At 40.4% G+C, this 17,186-nt stretch overlaps 1 protein-coding gene across 1 annotated transcript in view; it reads right to left on the reverse strand.

The window, feature by feature from the left end:
• The window catches only part of B3GALNT2 (beta-1,3-N-acetylgalactosaminyltransferase 2), a 55,049-nt gene that overhangs the window by 35,098 nt on the left and 2,765 nt on the right, over positions 1-17,186 (reverse strand). The window contains exons 2-3 of the mRNA XM_003797443.2: positions 7,766-7,913; positions 2,251-2,351 (exon numbers count right to left, since the gene is read on the reverse strand). Of these exons, the coding sequence (XP_003797491.1) occupies positions 2,251-2,351; positions 7,766-7,913 (249 nt within the window). The remainder of the gene's footprint in view (positions 1-2,250; positions 2,352-7,765; positions 7,914-17,186) is intronic.

A 17,186-nucleotide genomic window follows, 5' to 3' on the forward strand; every position in this document is an offset into this window, starting at 1 on the left:
TGAGCCCAAGAGTATGAGATTGCTGTGAGCTATGACGCCACAACACTCTACCAAGGGAGACACAGTGAGACTGTCTCATGAATAAGTAAATAAACAAATAAATAAATTTGTAACCTAGGTATTATAAAGGCGAACATTTTCTATTAATGGAAAGTTCTATTCCTTTACTATTAATGAATAATAGCACTTAAATTAGTAAGAGTCTGGTTCATTTAAAACTGAGAGCTTTGTTTGGTTTTCAGTCATGATTTGTTGTAGCCTACCGTATCTTTAGTAACACTTTATGAGGTTCATGATCCCTCTGGGACCCCAAAGTTAAAGGGAGAGGTTCCCAGAAAATAATTTATACACAAAATTTTGCTTACATTGCTAACAAAATTCATAGACATTCTAAGAAATCCCTCCTTTATAACACAAACCTGAACATATACATCAATTCATTTAAAAAGTTGTATTTTTTTTTATAAAACAGTAGCCTTATAAAAAGACAATTTTGTTCTGTTTTTGAGAACAGTACTCTGTCACTCTAGGTAGAGTACCATGGTGTCACAGCTCACAGGAACCTCAAACTCTTGGGCTCAAGAGATCCTCTTGCCTCTTCTTTCAAGTATTTGGGACTACAAGCGTCCATCACAATGCCTATTTTTAATAGAGAGAGATAGGGTCTTGGTCTTGCTCTTGCTCAGGCTGGTCTCAAACTCCTGAGCTCAAGCTATCCACCCACCTCTCCCAAAATGCAAAGGCAGAATCTTTAAAAAAAAAAAAAAAATCAAATATCTACTATCTCCTAGAAACTATTCTAAATATTTCATATTTCATCCTCATGTCCATCCCCACGAGGTAGAGACACTTTTATTCCCAGTTTACAAATGATGAAATTAAGGCACAGATCACAGAGCTAAAAAATGGCAGAGCCTGGATTTCAGAACTTTTTTATTTAAAGACAGAGTCTCACTCTGTTGTCCAAGCTAGAGTACTGTGGCCTCACCTTAGCTCATAACAACCTCAAACTTCTGAGCTCAAGTAATCCTCCTGCCTCAGCCTCCCAAACAGCTAGGACTAGAGGCACCGGCTACAACGCCTTGGCTAATTATCTTTTTTTTTTTCTCTTTTTAACAGAGATGAGATCTTGTTCTTGCTCATGCTGATCTCAAATTCCTGAGCTCATGCAAACCACCTGCCTCAGCCTCCTAGACTGCTATAGGATTACAGGCATGAGCCACCGTGCACAGCTAAGAGCCCATACTCTAAACCAGTCTAGTACTGCTGCCTATAAAAGCACGGTGCTATTTAATTACATAGCTATGACAAACCTTCAAATACCAGAAGTCATAATCAGCACATTTAAGACTTGGAAATTTCAACCTCCATTAGAATCACAGCTGAACATAATAGGAAGTGCTAATAAACACAGTTATATAATTATCAACTTCTTAAAACTAGTTCCCTAGGGACACAGAGAACCTAATTAGGATCAGCTTTCTTCATCGGAATCCCTACAAACTTTTAATTCTAAGGAATAAATAATAATACTTGTAGTTTTAATTTTTTACTATTTGTTATGTTTCTTTAACAGAAGCTTAGCCAGTAACTCTAAGAGAAAGTTAGGTTCATGATATTTGTATCAAGGTTATTATAATTGAATAAATCAGTTTTTCAAAGGTGCAAATTCAGCAATTCAGGATTTATCTAAAAATAAAGAACCTCCAAATGCATCTGAATCACACTGAAAAATAAACTTTCCTGGATCCTGAAGTTTTGTATCTATAAAGAATCTGTTCAGATACCCTGATCAATCAATCAAAAAGGATTAAACACAAACTTTGATGAAAGAGATTTCATCTATTAAAAACATACTATATCAGTGTGAAGATGTGTGGACAAAAAAAGAAAAAAAGACTCTATACTATTAAACTTACCAACTTTTATTTTTAATTTTTGAGACAAGAGTCTCACCATGTTGCCCTCGGTAGAGTACCAAGGCATCACAGCTCACAGCAACTTCAAACTCTTGGACTTAAGTGATTCTCCTGCCTCAGTCAGCCAAGTAGCTGGGATTACAGGCGCACGCCACAATGCCCGGCTATTTTTTTGTTATAGTCGTCGTTGTTTAGCTGGCCTCAGCTGGGTTGTAACCCGCCAGCCCCGGTGTATGTGGCCAGCGCCCTAACCACTGAGCTAAGGGTGCCAAGCCCCAAACTTAGGAACCCCAAACTTGCGTATGGCAGTCTTAGGACACAGATGACTTACCTGGATTCGTGATGTTGAGGAGTTTGCAGGAATAAGGATCCTCCCTGTCCTCCACAGGCACTTCACAGCCTTGAGCACCTATTATGAACTTCACAAGCACACTGAGAGACGTGTGGCATTAACATCAGTTACTGCTCTTCACCTGGCACATGCACGCTTCCTCACGCCCATTTCAGAGCTTTTACTTTGAGACACAAGTATTTATGAAGATTAATTCTCTACCTTTATTCTGGTCTAACTAGCAAAAAGGGGGAACAAAGAAACCACAAGTTGCTAACTACCAAGTGACTTACGCCTACGCCCTCTACTGCAATATATTAAAGCAAGTATGAACTGTTTGGGCCTGCCTACTAGCAAATGCTCAGATCATTTAAAAATAAACTATAAGTTAACGGTCTCACACCCATGCCTAAAAACTTACCTACATCTAAAATTTTCCTTTTTTGCTTTCATTTCAGAAGGCGATCCTTTTGCTCAAGATTAGTTTTCTCTCCAAGACAAGGTCCCCTCCTCTCCCCGACCTTGCTTCACTGGCTACCGTGGCTCCTTCCTCCCACATTATAAATATGGTGTTACGACACGAATTTCTACTCACCTGCCATCTCCCTTGCCACCACTCTCTCCTTTACACTGAGGTTCTACAAAGAAATTAACTAAAATTGCAACCTCTAGGTTTTACTCCCTGCTCATTTTGTAAAACAGGAATTTCAGCTCCAACACTGACCACTTCCACTGAGACGCTTTCCAGCAATGTAACCAACCACCTGCTGCTAAACCACCAGCCACTCTTCAACCCTTCCCTACCTGACTCCTTAGGGCTCCGTACTGCTGGGCTCCCTCCAATGCCTTCTGCCCTTTCTTTGTACTCAGTCAGCTTCACTGGCTCTTCCCACAGCTTGTCCATTGAGAATGGATATTGGTCCAGGGCTTTGCCCGAGGAGCCCTTCTCAGTCTACTCATTTTTTTCACTCCTTTCCCTGGGTAATATTATTTATACCCAAGGCCTTAACTAGCCTGGGAATGATTCCTGAATTACTTACTCCAGCTTCAACCCATTTTCTAAGTGAAAGATTCATAAATGCACCGGACATCTTTTAGATTGCCCACAGACTGCTGTGTGCTGAAGTTTCTCATATAAGCTTGTGAGAACCAGGAGTTAAATTTTCAGAAATCTAGAGGTTGTTACTAAACACACCTGCTATTACAAATTAAACTACATAAACTTACAGTTAAATATATTAGGAACAAAGGGATTAAATATTCATTTTCTGATTTTACTACATTTTGTAATTATCGATGTTCTTAAAGCTTTTTCCATCTATTACATCTATATGGTGGCAATCTTGTATACGGCATACCACTGCGTGTCTTTCCCTAACTCTGTGTTCAGTGACCCCCCATCAGTTGCTTCAAACTGGCCATGGGAGGAGTATTTACACCACAGAAATTGGCAAACAATACAAATAAGGACTTATTGTTTTGTTGATTGTCTAGATGTAAGAAAGTACCGAGAAAATATCAACAATGCACAATAAATTTAATGTGACGTGTCCACAGCCATTACACTGCGAAAAGTATAAAGACGTCAAGGAAATACTATAGAGTGTTCAAAAAGCAAAGAAGCCCCTGACTTCATCAACCACAACTAAAGTTCTGACGTATCTTAGTTGTCATTTTAGTCTTAACTCTTAAAAGATTATGTCAAAACTATACTCCTTTGTCAACGGTAACCCTAAGTTGGTTCCAGATATAAGAATCTAGCAAACAACAAAAGCATTCTATGAGGATCAACTGGCTACATGGAATTTACACTAAGAGTATTGTGTATGTTATCACCTGTCAATTATGTGGTACACATCCTTTATATCAATAAAATTTATAATAAATACATATGCACCTATAAGCAAACTTTTTTCCAGAAAGCCGATTAGGAAACATTTGGCAGTATATCAGTATAGTAAGCTTAGTTTGTGTGATGAAGGTGCAGGGACCTCAAACTCAACATGTCTGAGCTTCTTTCTTGTGAAATCCATTCCTCTCATCGAGTCCCAACTGATGCTTCCACTGTCTTCCAAGTCAGAATGCTACCCTAGACCCCAAACCCTCTTTCTATGTTCAATGATCTTATTCTCTTACAAGATCACCGCTTTTCAGAAGTTCTCATCCAAACAGGTCCCAGTCTTCCACTTAACCTTTGTTTTTCAGGATCTGGTCACTGCCTACCTCTCACCTTCATAGGCCTCCCCTACTTTCCCTCTGCTTCTTCCTTCCCTCCCTGGAGCTCTGGCTCACACTCAACCTCCCATTCCTCGTAATCCCTGTGCTCCACTTACACAGAACTGCTGGAGTTTCCCAGACACTTCAGACTGTATGATATCTACATCACAGCACCCATATTTGTTACACAATTACATCTATTTCCTCCTAATAACTTCAAGCCCCCCTGAACAATCACCTATATCTATGTTTATACTCTACCAGACACAGGACACTGCTTGCAAAAAATACCTAGTAAATATATTAAATTGACAGGTCACAGTTTTATTAGAAAGTCTTAGAAGGTCCTCGAAATACATGCTGAGTTTAGCTCCTCTGGTGAAATCTAAGATTGGAAAGTAAACTGTAACTGCAGAAATGCATTTCCTTTTACTAATGACCAATTAAGGCAGAATACCTTTTATAGGAAACTAGCATTTGAAATAAAAGTATAAACATAAATGATTAAATGTGGTCAATCAGGCTCAGTGCCCGTAGCACAGTGGTTATGGCGCTGGCCACATGCACCAGAGGGGTGGTTTTAAACCTGGCCCTGGCCTGCTAAACAATGACAACTGCAACAACGAAATAATAAAAAATAAAAATAACTGGGCATTATGGCGAGTGCCTGTAGTCCCAGCTACTTGGGAAGCTGAGGCAAGAGAATCACTTGAGCCCAAGAGTTTGAGGTTGCTATGAGCTGTGATGCCACAGCACTCTACTGAGGGCAACATAGTGAGACTTCATCTCAAAATAAGTAAATAAATAAATGTAGTAAATCATCACATATATTTACCAAGTTTGTTTTTTCAGTCATCTATATACTCTTAACAGATCCACAAAATTACTCTGCCCCAGAAGTTGTTTTTGACTAGTATCTATTTTTTTTTTGAGAGAGAGAGAGTCTCACTCAGTTGTCCCTGGGTTGAGTATAGTGATGTCATTACTCCCAGCAACCTCAAACTCTTGGGCTCAAGTGCTTCTCTTGTCTCAGCCTTCTGAGTACCTGGCACTACAGGTGACTGCCACAACACCCAGCTAGTTTTTCTATTTCTAGTAGAGACGGAGGTCTCGCTCTTGCTCAGGCTGGTCTCAAAATCCTGAGCTCAGGCAATCCACCTGCTTCGGCCTCCTAGAGTGCTAGAATTACAGGCATGAGCCACTGTCCTCAGTCTAATATCTATTTTTATACAGACAGCCTCACCATTTTCATCACAGAAACCAAGTATATTAAATTTAAAGCAAGACTGCTATCATGGTGAATAAATTACTGGTGATATATGAATGTTTACTTATTACATTTAGTTCTGAGTCATTCACTTGGCTGTTGTTGAGTGCCTTTATCTGTACCAAACTAGATTCTAAGAACTGGGAATGAACGAATGAAAAAAGTTGAAGCCCCTATGCTCATGAAACCTACAGTCCAGTGAAGACAGACCACTTATAAATACATAGCTAAGTACAATAAGGATGCCAGTCAGTGGTAAGTGTTATAAAGAAAAATAAAGACAACTAAGGGAACAGAGAGACAGAATAGGGATGAGGTGTTATTTAATATGGAGCTGTCTGCTAGGATGACATCTAAACAGAGACCTAAAGAAAGTGAACCATGAGGGCGGCGCCCGTAGCTCAGTGGGTAGAGTGCTGGCCAAACACACTGAGGCTCGGCGGTTTGAACCTGGCCTGGGTCAGCTAAAACAATGACAACTGCAACAACAACAACAAAAAGTAGCCAGGTGTTGTGGTGGGCGCCTGCAGTCCTAGCTACTTGGGAGGCAAAGGCGAGCGACTTGCTTAAGCCCAGGAGTTTGAGGTTGCTGTGAGCTGTGACACCACGGCACTCTACCCAGGGCAACAGCTTGAGACTAAATGAGGAGAACATTTAGTCGAAAAATGGTCCAGGAAGGGGGAGGGGCCTGGGACAGGAAACAGGTGCAAAGCCCTTGAGGCAGGGGCACATTTCACGTCAGGAGGACTAAAGCACAGTAAGGGGTCAGTGCAAGGAAAACAGATGCAGAGAAGGTCAAAGACTTAGGATCTCACTCTGAGCAAGAAAGGAAGTCAATGGAGGGTGGTGAGTGGAGAATTTCCATAATTTCACTAATTTTAAAGGGATCTTCCTGGCTGTTGTATGGAAAACGAAATGTAGGGGGTAAAAGCAGGAAATTCAGATAAGGGGCTCCTGTAATAATCCGGGCAAGGCACTGGTGGCTTACAGCGGGACGGGACGGTAAAGGTGATGAGAAGGTAGGTTCCAGCTATCATCTAACAGCAGCACCAAGACGACATGCTGGATACGGCACTTGAAAGAAAGAAGAGTCAAGATAATATCAAGGGGTTTTTGTTTGCTTGGTTTTTGTCTGAGCCAAATAATTATTTTCTGAGATGAGAAAGACAACAGGAAGTGCAGTTTGGGGAGGTGGTTCTGACAGCAATGATGATTCTGAGGCCTTTCCTTTGCTGAGTAGTAATAGGTCCTATTATCACTGTGATCATAAACTAAAGAAACCTGTCTTGAATGAAAGCTGCTATAAATAACATCACTATTGCTGATAAGAAAATTCACCACTGTAACTTGTTTAGGTAATTAATCACAGACATGCCAGTCTGATGCAACCCTGAGAAGGCTTTCTCTGCTTGTCACCCAGGAGTCTTCTTGTAACTACAGATCCAACCTTCTGAGCATCTCTTCCCTGACTCCTCACCGGCTCCCTGGGAACAGAGGACAGCTTTCTGCTGCTACCTAGTAACTAAGCCATCTAATGACAGCATGAGGTGACCACCAACTTCAGTTCCGTAAGGGTAGTCAGGTAAAAAGAGTATGCCTATTGTATTATACTGCAGATCATGCAACTAAAAAAATACTACAAAACTGAAAAAAATTAAGTTTATCTCCATGAAGTTAGCGAAAAGTCTAGTTCAACTTAACGTGTTTAAGCAGAGAACTACTTTGGAATAGAACCTCCTAAGAATGGCTACTCTACATCAAAGCAAAACACAAACAAACCACACTTGATATTTATAAATACGACATATGCTAACCAGTGAATATGCGTTCTCCCAACTATCTTTTAGCTTAAAATCTTGGTTAAATCTACTTTTTGGCCCAGCTATTTGGAAGAAGAGCAAATGTAATAGCTATTTCTCCCAATAAAAGAGGCCAATTGTATCTGAACGAACATCTCTAACTATTAAAAATGAGGTTTTTCAGAACCTAAATTTCGGTAAGCCAGACAAGGTAACAACTTAGAAAACCTACCGTTGACTTAATGCAGGATGTTGTATCAAATGTTTCAGCCACGTGCTTCTTATCACATTTCGAAGTTCATGGTTATGGCGAGCTGATAAGACACCAACTACCACGTCATAGTGACGAGATTTCCATCGAGGAGATAAGGTCAATTGATCTAGAAATAAGCCACAATAACTAGAAATAAGTTATGTTCAATATGTAACAGAAAGTTTACTATAAAATGTTTGTATCTGCAGAAAATACAGATAAATACAAGAAGAACGAAATCCTCCATAAACCTTCTATCTAGAGATAACCACCGCGGTATCATCTTTTTGTCTTCCACGTGTATGTATGCATTCTGCTCACCTGGGTGTATAAATTCAAAACAAACAGGATGTGCGTGGTAAGACTCAGTTTTGAAAGACAATATGGCATTAGCAATGAAGAACAGCAGGCAACAGGGTCAATGAGGCCAGTTAGAAACCAGCTGTGTTAGAAACTACTTCTCGAGCCTCAGTTTCCTAAACTACAGGATGATATAGTACTTCTTACAAAGCTGCTGTAAAAATTAAATAAGATACTGTGTGTACAGGTACTAGTTTGGTACTGGGGACAAGGTAGGCACTCACTGTCAACTAACCAAAAAAAAAAAAAAATCAAAGTGCTTTGAAAGGTAAAGTCTTATATTAAAGTTATTAGATTTGGAGAATGGGCCAGGCATGATGGCTCATGCTTATAATCCCACCACTTTGGGAGGCCCAGGTAGGACTGCTTGAAGCCAGGAGTTCATGTCTAGTCTGGGGAATAAAATGAGACCGTATTTCTCAAAAAAAAAAAAAAATTGGCCAGGGGAGGTAGCACATGCCTATAGTTTCAGCTATCTGAGAGACTGAAGGAGGAGGACTGCTTGAGCTCATGAGTTTGAGGTTACAGTGAGCTATGACTGGGCCACTGCACTCTGGCCTGAGCAACTAGGCAAGATCCTGCTTCTTAAATTAAAAAAAAAAAAAGTTTGGAGAATGAAGCTGGACTTCCACCCTGAAAATTATCATAACCTTTATTTATGCCAATGAATTCTATACCCAACAGACCTTTTATTATCAATTAAATATTTTAAAGAATGAAGGAGGAACATTTTTAGTAAAAAATAAGGTAACGAGTCATGCAAATGGCACATTTTTTAATGCCATAAGTTCTATTAGATTTACATTTCGATTTCTTTCTTTTTTTTTATTTTTGAGACAAGAGTCTTGCTCTGCTACTCAGGCTGGAGTGCCATGGCCTCAGCTTAGCTTATGGCAACCTCAAACTCTTGGACTCAATTCTCCTGCCTCAGCCTCTAGAACAGCTGGGACTACCACCATGCCTGGCTAATTTTTCTAGGTAGTATTTTTAATAGAGATGGTCTTCATTCACTGTGCCCAAGTTGGTCTCAAACTCCCGAGCTCAAACAATCTTCCCGCCTTGGCCTCCCAGAGTGCTAAGATTATAGGCACATGGCCCTGCATCTCAATTTCCAAAGCTTGTCCTTCTAAAGAAGACAGAAGAGAAAGATGTTTTGTCCTTGTTTTTCAGCACTACTTTTAAGGTTTGATAGCTACTAGCTTATATACAGCTCTTCTAAGGCATCCACTTTTATATCTTTCTTCAGTGGTAGGAACTGATATGAAATGTTTCCCAAAATAAATTATCAAAGGCCAGAATCTTTACTACATTAAATGTAATGTTTCTATATGCCACAGGATCTAGATATTTTAGACAATAAAAATGTTTTTTCAAAGGCCCAATTAAAATTAAAATAAAATCAGAAGGCAGCTTCTTCTACTAAGATAATTTTAAAGATATTACCATTATACCAATTTTAAGAACACAGGCATTTTTGTGTAGAGACCTTATTTTCCATGATACATTTTTAGAATGGCATTTCAATTCCAAATAGAATAGAGATACTTGTTCTTTTGTCCTACCAACAGAATCTTGTACCAAACTGAATTCTTCTACCAAGATTTAGCTTATCTTTAACATAAATCCAAATTTTCATGAATTAAGCTTGCTTAGTATAGGCCACATTTTTTTTCTTGAGTATCTAATATGTGATAAGTAATATACATAGAATATCAATTAATGCTTATAACCTTGCCCAGGTGCTGTAATCCGAGCACTCTGGGAGGCTGAGGCAGGTGGATTGACTGAGCTCACAGGTTCGAGACCAGCCTGACCCACACAGCAAGACCTCGTCTCTAAAAATAGCTGGTATTGTGGTAGGCACCTGTAGTCCCAGCTACATGGGAGGCTGAGGCAAGAGACTTGCTTAAGCCCAAGAGTTTGTGGTTGCTGTGAGCTATGACACCACAGCACTCTACCCAGTGCAACATACTGAGACTGTCTAAAAAAACAAAAACAAAAAACAAACAGCTCTGAAATGGCTAAGATTTCATTCCAGGCAACTTAACTCCTTTCTTTATCACTGTTCTGTAGGGTTCAATGTAGCTTATCTGAGTCTAAATTCTGATCTTTTTATGTACAATAACAATTCAAGTGGTGAATTAGATCACTGAAGATGCTGGTTAGCACATTTTTTTTTTTAGCACATTAATTTTTGAATTCATGGCCCAAGACATTTTTTTCTCAGATATGTGTATTAACTATACAATAAAAGTTATTATCTATTGCTGACACTAACTCTAAATGGGTCTAAAATTAAATGATTACATAACATTGATATGATATGCCCCACTGTTTCACAGAGAATTTTTATTTTTTTGAGATGAGTTCTTGCTCTGTTACCTGTGCTAAAATGCAGTGGTACCATCAAAGCTCACAGCAACCTAAAACTCTTGGGCTTACAAAATAATCCTGCCTCAGCCTCCCAAGTAGTTGAGACTACAGGTGTGCACCACCACACCCAGCTAATTTTTTATTTTTTTCCAGAGATGGGATCTTGCTGTACTGCCCAGTGTGATCCTGAACCTCCGGCCTCAAGTGATCTTCCCATCTACACCTCCCCAAGTGATGGGATTACAGACAAGAGCTACCATGCTCAGTTCCTCAGAGGGAATGTCACTAGTAAATACATATTAGTGACAGGACACAGACACAGGTAGTCATCAGCCAATTCTTTTTTTTTTTTTTTTTTTTTCTCGAGAGTCTTGCTCTTGCTCAGGCTGGTCTTGAACTCCTGAGTCAAACAATCCACCTGCCTCAGCCTCCCAAAGTGCTAGGATTATAGGCGTGAGCCTCTGCACCTGGCTTCTAGCCAGTTCTGACACTGATTCCACAGTCAAAATGCTTTATATTACCTTAGTCAGAAGTTACTTAAATTCCTTATACCTCAGTTTCGTAATTAGGGAAAATTGATACCCGAAAAGTCTTTATATATTCTATTTCCTCTGTTTCAAAATGTCATCTCAAAAAATTAAAAGCTGTAGAACAGCCCAAAAAAAAAAAAATCACATTTAGTCTAAATGGCTCATTTATCCAACTTCATCAGAAAACAAGGTTGCTGCACGAAATCAAATTTTCAAAATAATTAAAATATCCCTTTTAAGGCCAAACAACTCAGCACCTTCTCTTTGATGGATAATCAAAGTAAACTGTTTAGAAATAGACTAAAAGGAACATAATTTAACCTTTTATTGATGTTCTAGAATCTTGATGAAAAATTTCTCAGATCCATCCCTTTTCATCATAATTTCCAGCTGCTGCTTCAGTTCAGATGGTTCTTTCACCTACACCCGTGTAAGAGTATCCTGGTTTCTCCCTGCCTTCTCCATATTACTGTCAAACAAGATTTCTCTAAAAATAAATGTAAAGATAACCATGCAGCATGGGAAAGCTCACGGATTAAGGATGTAAACTACTTTTTGATCTTATTCCACCTCTCTGCCACTGTCAATCCTCCCTCCTTCTAATCCCTGTCTAAGCTGCTTCTGTTCAACTGCTTTACATGGATTTCTCTTTTCTTTACAGAGGGGAAGTACGTGGCATATTTTGCCTTTTAGAGAGCTACTTCCAGATATACTGAAGTTAGGTTTCAGTAAAATAGGCTTCTTCTACCACATAACATCAACGTCAACAGTCAAGAGACTCCTGAGCACTGCGATACACAGTATAAAACCCAACGTGAATGTTTAATAAATACCTGTGTAAAAATGTTATTCAAGTTCCTAGTTCCCCGTACCAAACAGGCTCTACGTTCCATCACTCTGTTACTTAGAGCAAGCATAGGGCACCTAGCGTGATCCTGGTGTTTAGAAACAGGTTAAGAAGTAAACATGATACAAAAGGCCATAAAGATAATCCACAGTGAAAGAAATGCAAATAATTGACAAACAAGAAAAAATGTTCAACCTCACTAGGAGTCAAGTTTGAATCAGAGCAGTCAGATACCGGTTTTCTCTTCCATTCAGGCTGCCAAACATCTCCCCAAGTGATGATAACCAAATGATGGGTACTTTAAGAAAATGGCTTCTCTCGGTCATCCCCAGTAGGAATGTGATTTGGTACAGTCTTCTGCAGGGCATTTGGGAATATACATCAAATAACTTAGAATAGTAAAAACTTTGTCTAGCAATCTATGTCTAAGAATTTATTCTAAAGAAAGAACCACAGCTCGGCGCCTGTGGCTCAAGCGGCTAAGGTACCAGCCACATATACCTAAGGTGGTGGGTTCGAATCCAGCCCGGGCCCGCCAAACAATAATAATGGCTGCAACCAAAAAATAGCTGGGTGTTGTGGTGGGCGCCTGTGGTCCCAGCTACTTGGGAGGCTGAGACAGGAGACTCGCTTGAGCCCAGGAGTTGGAGGTTGCTGTGAGCAGTGAAGCCATGACACTCTGCCCAGGGGGACAGCTTGAGGCTCTGTCTCAAAAAAAAAAAAAAAAAAAAAGAACCAGTGATATACACAAAGATCTCTATTTGTCATGGTGTCACTTATTAATAGTGAAAATCTGCAAGCTATATAAATGCACCAACAAGAGACCCATTAAATAAACTACAGCGTCTCTATATGCAGTCACTGTATTGTAAACATTTTTTTTTTTTTTTGGCCAAGGCTGGGTTTGAACCTGCCACCTCTGGCATATGGGGCCAGTGCCCTACTTTGAGCCACAGGCCCTGCCCTATAAGCGTTGTTTTTTTTTTTTTGCTATGAAAAGCTTTTTTTCTGTTTGGTCCAAGGCTTGGGACAGGACTCCAGGGTGGCTAAAAAGCTGCCTTATGGCTAAAGGGAGACGCTTGTGCAGAAGCCCTGATACTCTGAGAAAGGCTCCTCAGAGGTCGCTGGGCTCAGAAGGCTCCTAGTCGTGCTGGAGAGGAGCTTTTTGAAGAGACACTTGCCTAGCCCAACCTGGGGGCCAGCCAGCCTGTGGAAGTTGGTCAGGTAGTCACCCATCTTCTTGATGAGTTTCTTCATCTGATCTAGGAAGTGACTCTCCAGGAAGTCACAGAGATGGGGATCTGTGGGAACAGAACCCAGGACATGAAGATCCAAATGAGCCTGATTCAGGTTAATGTCCAGGCCCACAGCAGCTTCCACTGAATCCAGGTTGTACTCCACTCATCTTGAATGGCTCCTGCACGTCCCAGAAGACAGTGAACCTGCCACAGTGGGCTTGCAGCTCCAAGGGATGCTCCGTGCTCTCCCAATTCACGGAGGAAGCGGCCCACTCCTCTCAGAACCACATCGTCAGGGTGAAACAGTAGCCCAGAGAGAGGTAGGCGCAGGCAGATGAGGGCTGCCTCCACATCAGTGGAATAATCCTGATGAATCTGGAAGCTCGTGGTTGATCAGCATTAAGGAGCTAACCACAAAAAACGGTGTTAGCTGGCTCTAGAAACAGAAGATGGCCATGAAGATGGTCCCAGAGATCAGAGAGCTGTCACAGCCTGGAAGAAAGGGAGTTCCCAGGTCTCTTCCGTCCAGACATTGTTGAAGTAAGACACAGATCTGCAGGACCACCAAATGCACTGCTTCATAAAATATTATTACACACCATTTTAAGCAGGCTGTAAGAACTATGTACATACTGGGTGGTTCCATTTATATAAAGTACAAAGGTAGTCAAATGTTTGCCACTGCACATCAGAATAGTGGGTGCTACCCTTGAGTGATAGTAGATAGCATAAAGCAAGCTTCTGGGGTATTAGTTGTTTCTTTCTTTTTTTGAGACTGAATCTCATGATGTCACCCTCGGCAGAGTGCTGTGAGAGCTCACAGCAACCTCAAACTCTTGGGTTTAAGCAATTCTCTTGTCTCGGCCTCCCAAGTAGCTCAGACTACAGGCACCCGCCACAACAGCTATTTTTTGGTTGCAGTTGTCACTGTTGTGTAGCAGGCCCGGGCCAGGCTCAAACCGGCCAGCCTCGATATGCAGCCAGCACCCTACTCACTGAACTATTGGCGCTGAGCTTGGTAGTTTTCTTTTAATTTGGATGCCAATTAGTTGGCTGTGTTCAGTTTGTGAAAATACATCCAGCTGCACAGTTACATACATGAAAAGAATGTATAATATACATCAATTCAATCTTAAATATTAAATTATTTCCCTCAAACACATAGGCATTTTGAAAATGGTCTAGAAGTAAACCATTTTTCTGTCTTTATTTTAGATGATTCCAAATTTTTCCACAAAGAACTTATTTCACTTTCATAAGAAAAAAAATTAAATCCTACAGTCTTCCTTTCAGGTAAGCAGATGATCTATAGGTGAAAAATCTCTGGTTTTATTCTCTTGATTTATTCATTCAAATCACTGCACAACTCCTATGCTCACTGTTCTAGATGGCACAGTTATAGCAGTCAACAAAATCTTTGTAACATCAGGAGTATTCACAACCCCAACCAAGTTTCCTGAGGGTAATGTAGGGTCCAAGGAAAAACTTTCCCTTGGCCTTCTGAAAGTTCACTGAAAATCACTGGCAGATTTATAGGAGAAAGGATATATACATTTATTTGATCAGTTTTATGTGACACAAAAGCCTCTGGAATGAACAAACCATTAAGAGGACACTGTCCATTTTCAGACTTAGGTTTAACAAAGTTTAGACAAAAAGGGTACAACCTAATGCTAACTAACTAAGTAGAGAAATCCCACCAAGGCCTGTCCTGCAGGAATCTTCCTGGCCTCTCTATGATGCATCCTCTGCTTCTGGGTATGGGGCAAGACCATCTCTATAACGAGGGTCTTATGACCCACAATCAAACAAGGTACATCAGATAGTTTCTTCTTGGCCAGTTTTCATATAGAAAGGCAGGGGGAAAGTTAAGAGTAGTATTTTTAGATTTTATGGCTAGTTTGGGGAAAAGGGGTTCTAGTTTCTATGGCTACCCCATGAGCATAGGAAAAGGCCAGAGAGAGCTGCATCTGAGACCTTTACTTTGGGCTACTGTTTTCTGAGACCCTACAGTAGTGACTATTTTTCTTTAATATATAACCTGAGAGTTTAGCAACCTGTGACGCTCTGCACTGACAGCGGACATCCAGAAGTGTATTAAAGTCTACATGAGGTTAACTTCAAACTCATCACTCAATATAAGCTCAGAAAGTCCTAAAAATGAGACCCAAATTCCACACTCATGTGCATACTCTTGGATGACATCAGTCACAAATAGGAAGAAATCTTGAAAATGAGGAAAACATACAAGTCTATCACAGATCTCCTGGTAAGGACAATCATCTTACACACTCCCAAAGATACCTCCCCAAATACCACACTGCACTCTCGAACATTCATGGAGTATTTACTATGAACTGGGCACTGTTCTGGTGCTTCGTTAATTGAGTCTTCACAGTCACTCTATGAGATCATCTTTTCATAAATAAGGAAATTGAAGCACAGAGACACAATTAGCATACAGGGATAATTTTGGAAGAACTAGCCCTAAGCAAAATTGCTCAGCAAGCTCACTTTGTCTTTGACCTTCCACTTGATTTGTGTCTTGTTTCCATTTGACAGACTGTGAGGACCCTGAGAGCAGGAATTATGCACCTAGCACAGTGGTTCTCAACCTGTGGGTCACTTGTAACAATGAAAATACATCCTGCATATCAGATATTTACATTACAATTCATAACAGTAGCAAAATTACAGTTATGAAGTAGCAACGAAAATATTTTTAGGGTTGGAGTCCCCACAACCATAGTCTTGTATAGTCTTGGTATGAGAAAGATGTTTATGGTCAGAAACCACAAAGAGCAAATTGAGAAATCTAATTTAATGAAAGTCAAACAAAAGCCCTTCCAGAAAGTAAGAAAGCAACTGGGAAATAACATTTGCAAAATATGTATCAGAGTTAATATGCATATTATGTGGTGACTATGGTTGGAGTCCCCACAACATGAGGAACTGTATTAAAGGGTGGCAGCATTAGGAAGGTTGAGAACCACTGATCTAGCACAACGCCTAAGGCTCAGTTATCTGTAGAGTGGATAGAACCTTCTTTCCTTTCTCTTGGGTTTCCTTCTTTCCAGATATCCTACGATGAGAAGCCTTCTTTTGCCACACTGTTTTTCTAAATTAAGTGTTAGATAATTCCTGCTAAGGCAATACCCAAACCAGCATGTGGTAATTAAGACATCCTATATCCAGATTCCCTAGTCCAGTGGATATCTCCTCCTCCATTTTCCTCCGTCGCCCTTGGGAACGCTGGACTTCACAACAGAAGACGCGCTGCTTCTTCACCAATTGCTCTCCCTGACCGGTTTCAGCTGTTTAAGGCAAGCTACCACATTACAAAGTTGTCAGTCCCGGCACTACCATGGCTCCTTCACTGCGTTCTCATCTCGGCTCAGGTGTCACAGCTTAGAGTGACCTTCCCTGACCTCTCTATTTCAAACAGCAGCCCAACATTCTCTAATCTTACCCTGCTTTATTTTTCTTTGCCATACTTACCACTACTCCCCTGTGATATTTACGATTATTTCCTTAAGCTCTTCTCTTCTAAAATAAACTGAATGAGGGCAAGGGCCTTAGCTTGATTCTCTTGTAATTCCACACCTACACCAGAAACTGACACGGCGTAGGCTCTCACATATTTGCCGAATCAACTGATCAAGGGTCTTTTTTAATATTTAGGGAAGGTAAATCTATCTTTCAAAAATACCACCTTGACTTAATGAGACTGAAAACAGGCAGAAGAAAAATCAGTCTTCACATGTTAATTCAAAAGAACACTTAGTAAAATCCTGAGTCTTTTCTTACTCCTTATGCTCAAACTATAAGGTTAAAATGTAAAAATGGACAAATGTTTTTAGATTAAACATGGTGATAGCACAATGGGAAAAGGTGCTGTGGGAAATTTTAGCAATCAAGGTGTGTTCACTGCTTTTAGTTTTGAATGTACCAAAAAGGGGCTGGGGCAGTGGCTCAGGTCTATAATCCTAGCACTCTAGGAGGCCAAGGTGGGTGGACTGCTTTGGCTCATGAGTTCAAAACCAGCCCGAGAA

The sequence above is a fragment of the Otolemur garnettii genome, unplaced genomic scaffold (assembly GCF_000181295.1).
Source record: "Otolemur garnettii isolate 467f Iridium unplaced genomic scaffold, OtoGar3 scaffold00116, whole genome shotgun sequence".
NCBI lineage: Eukaryota > Metazoa > Chordata > Mammalia > Primates > Galagidae > Otolemur > Otolemur garnettii.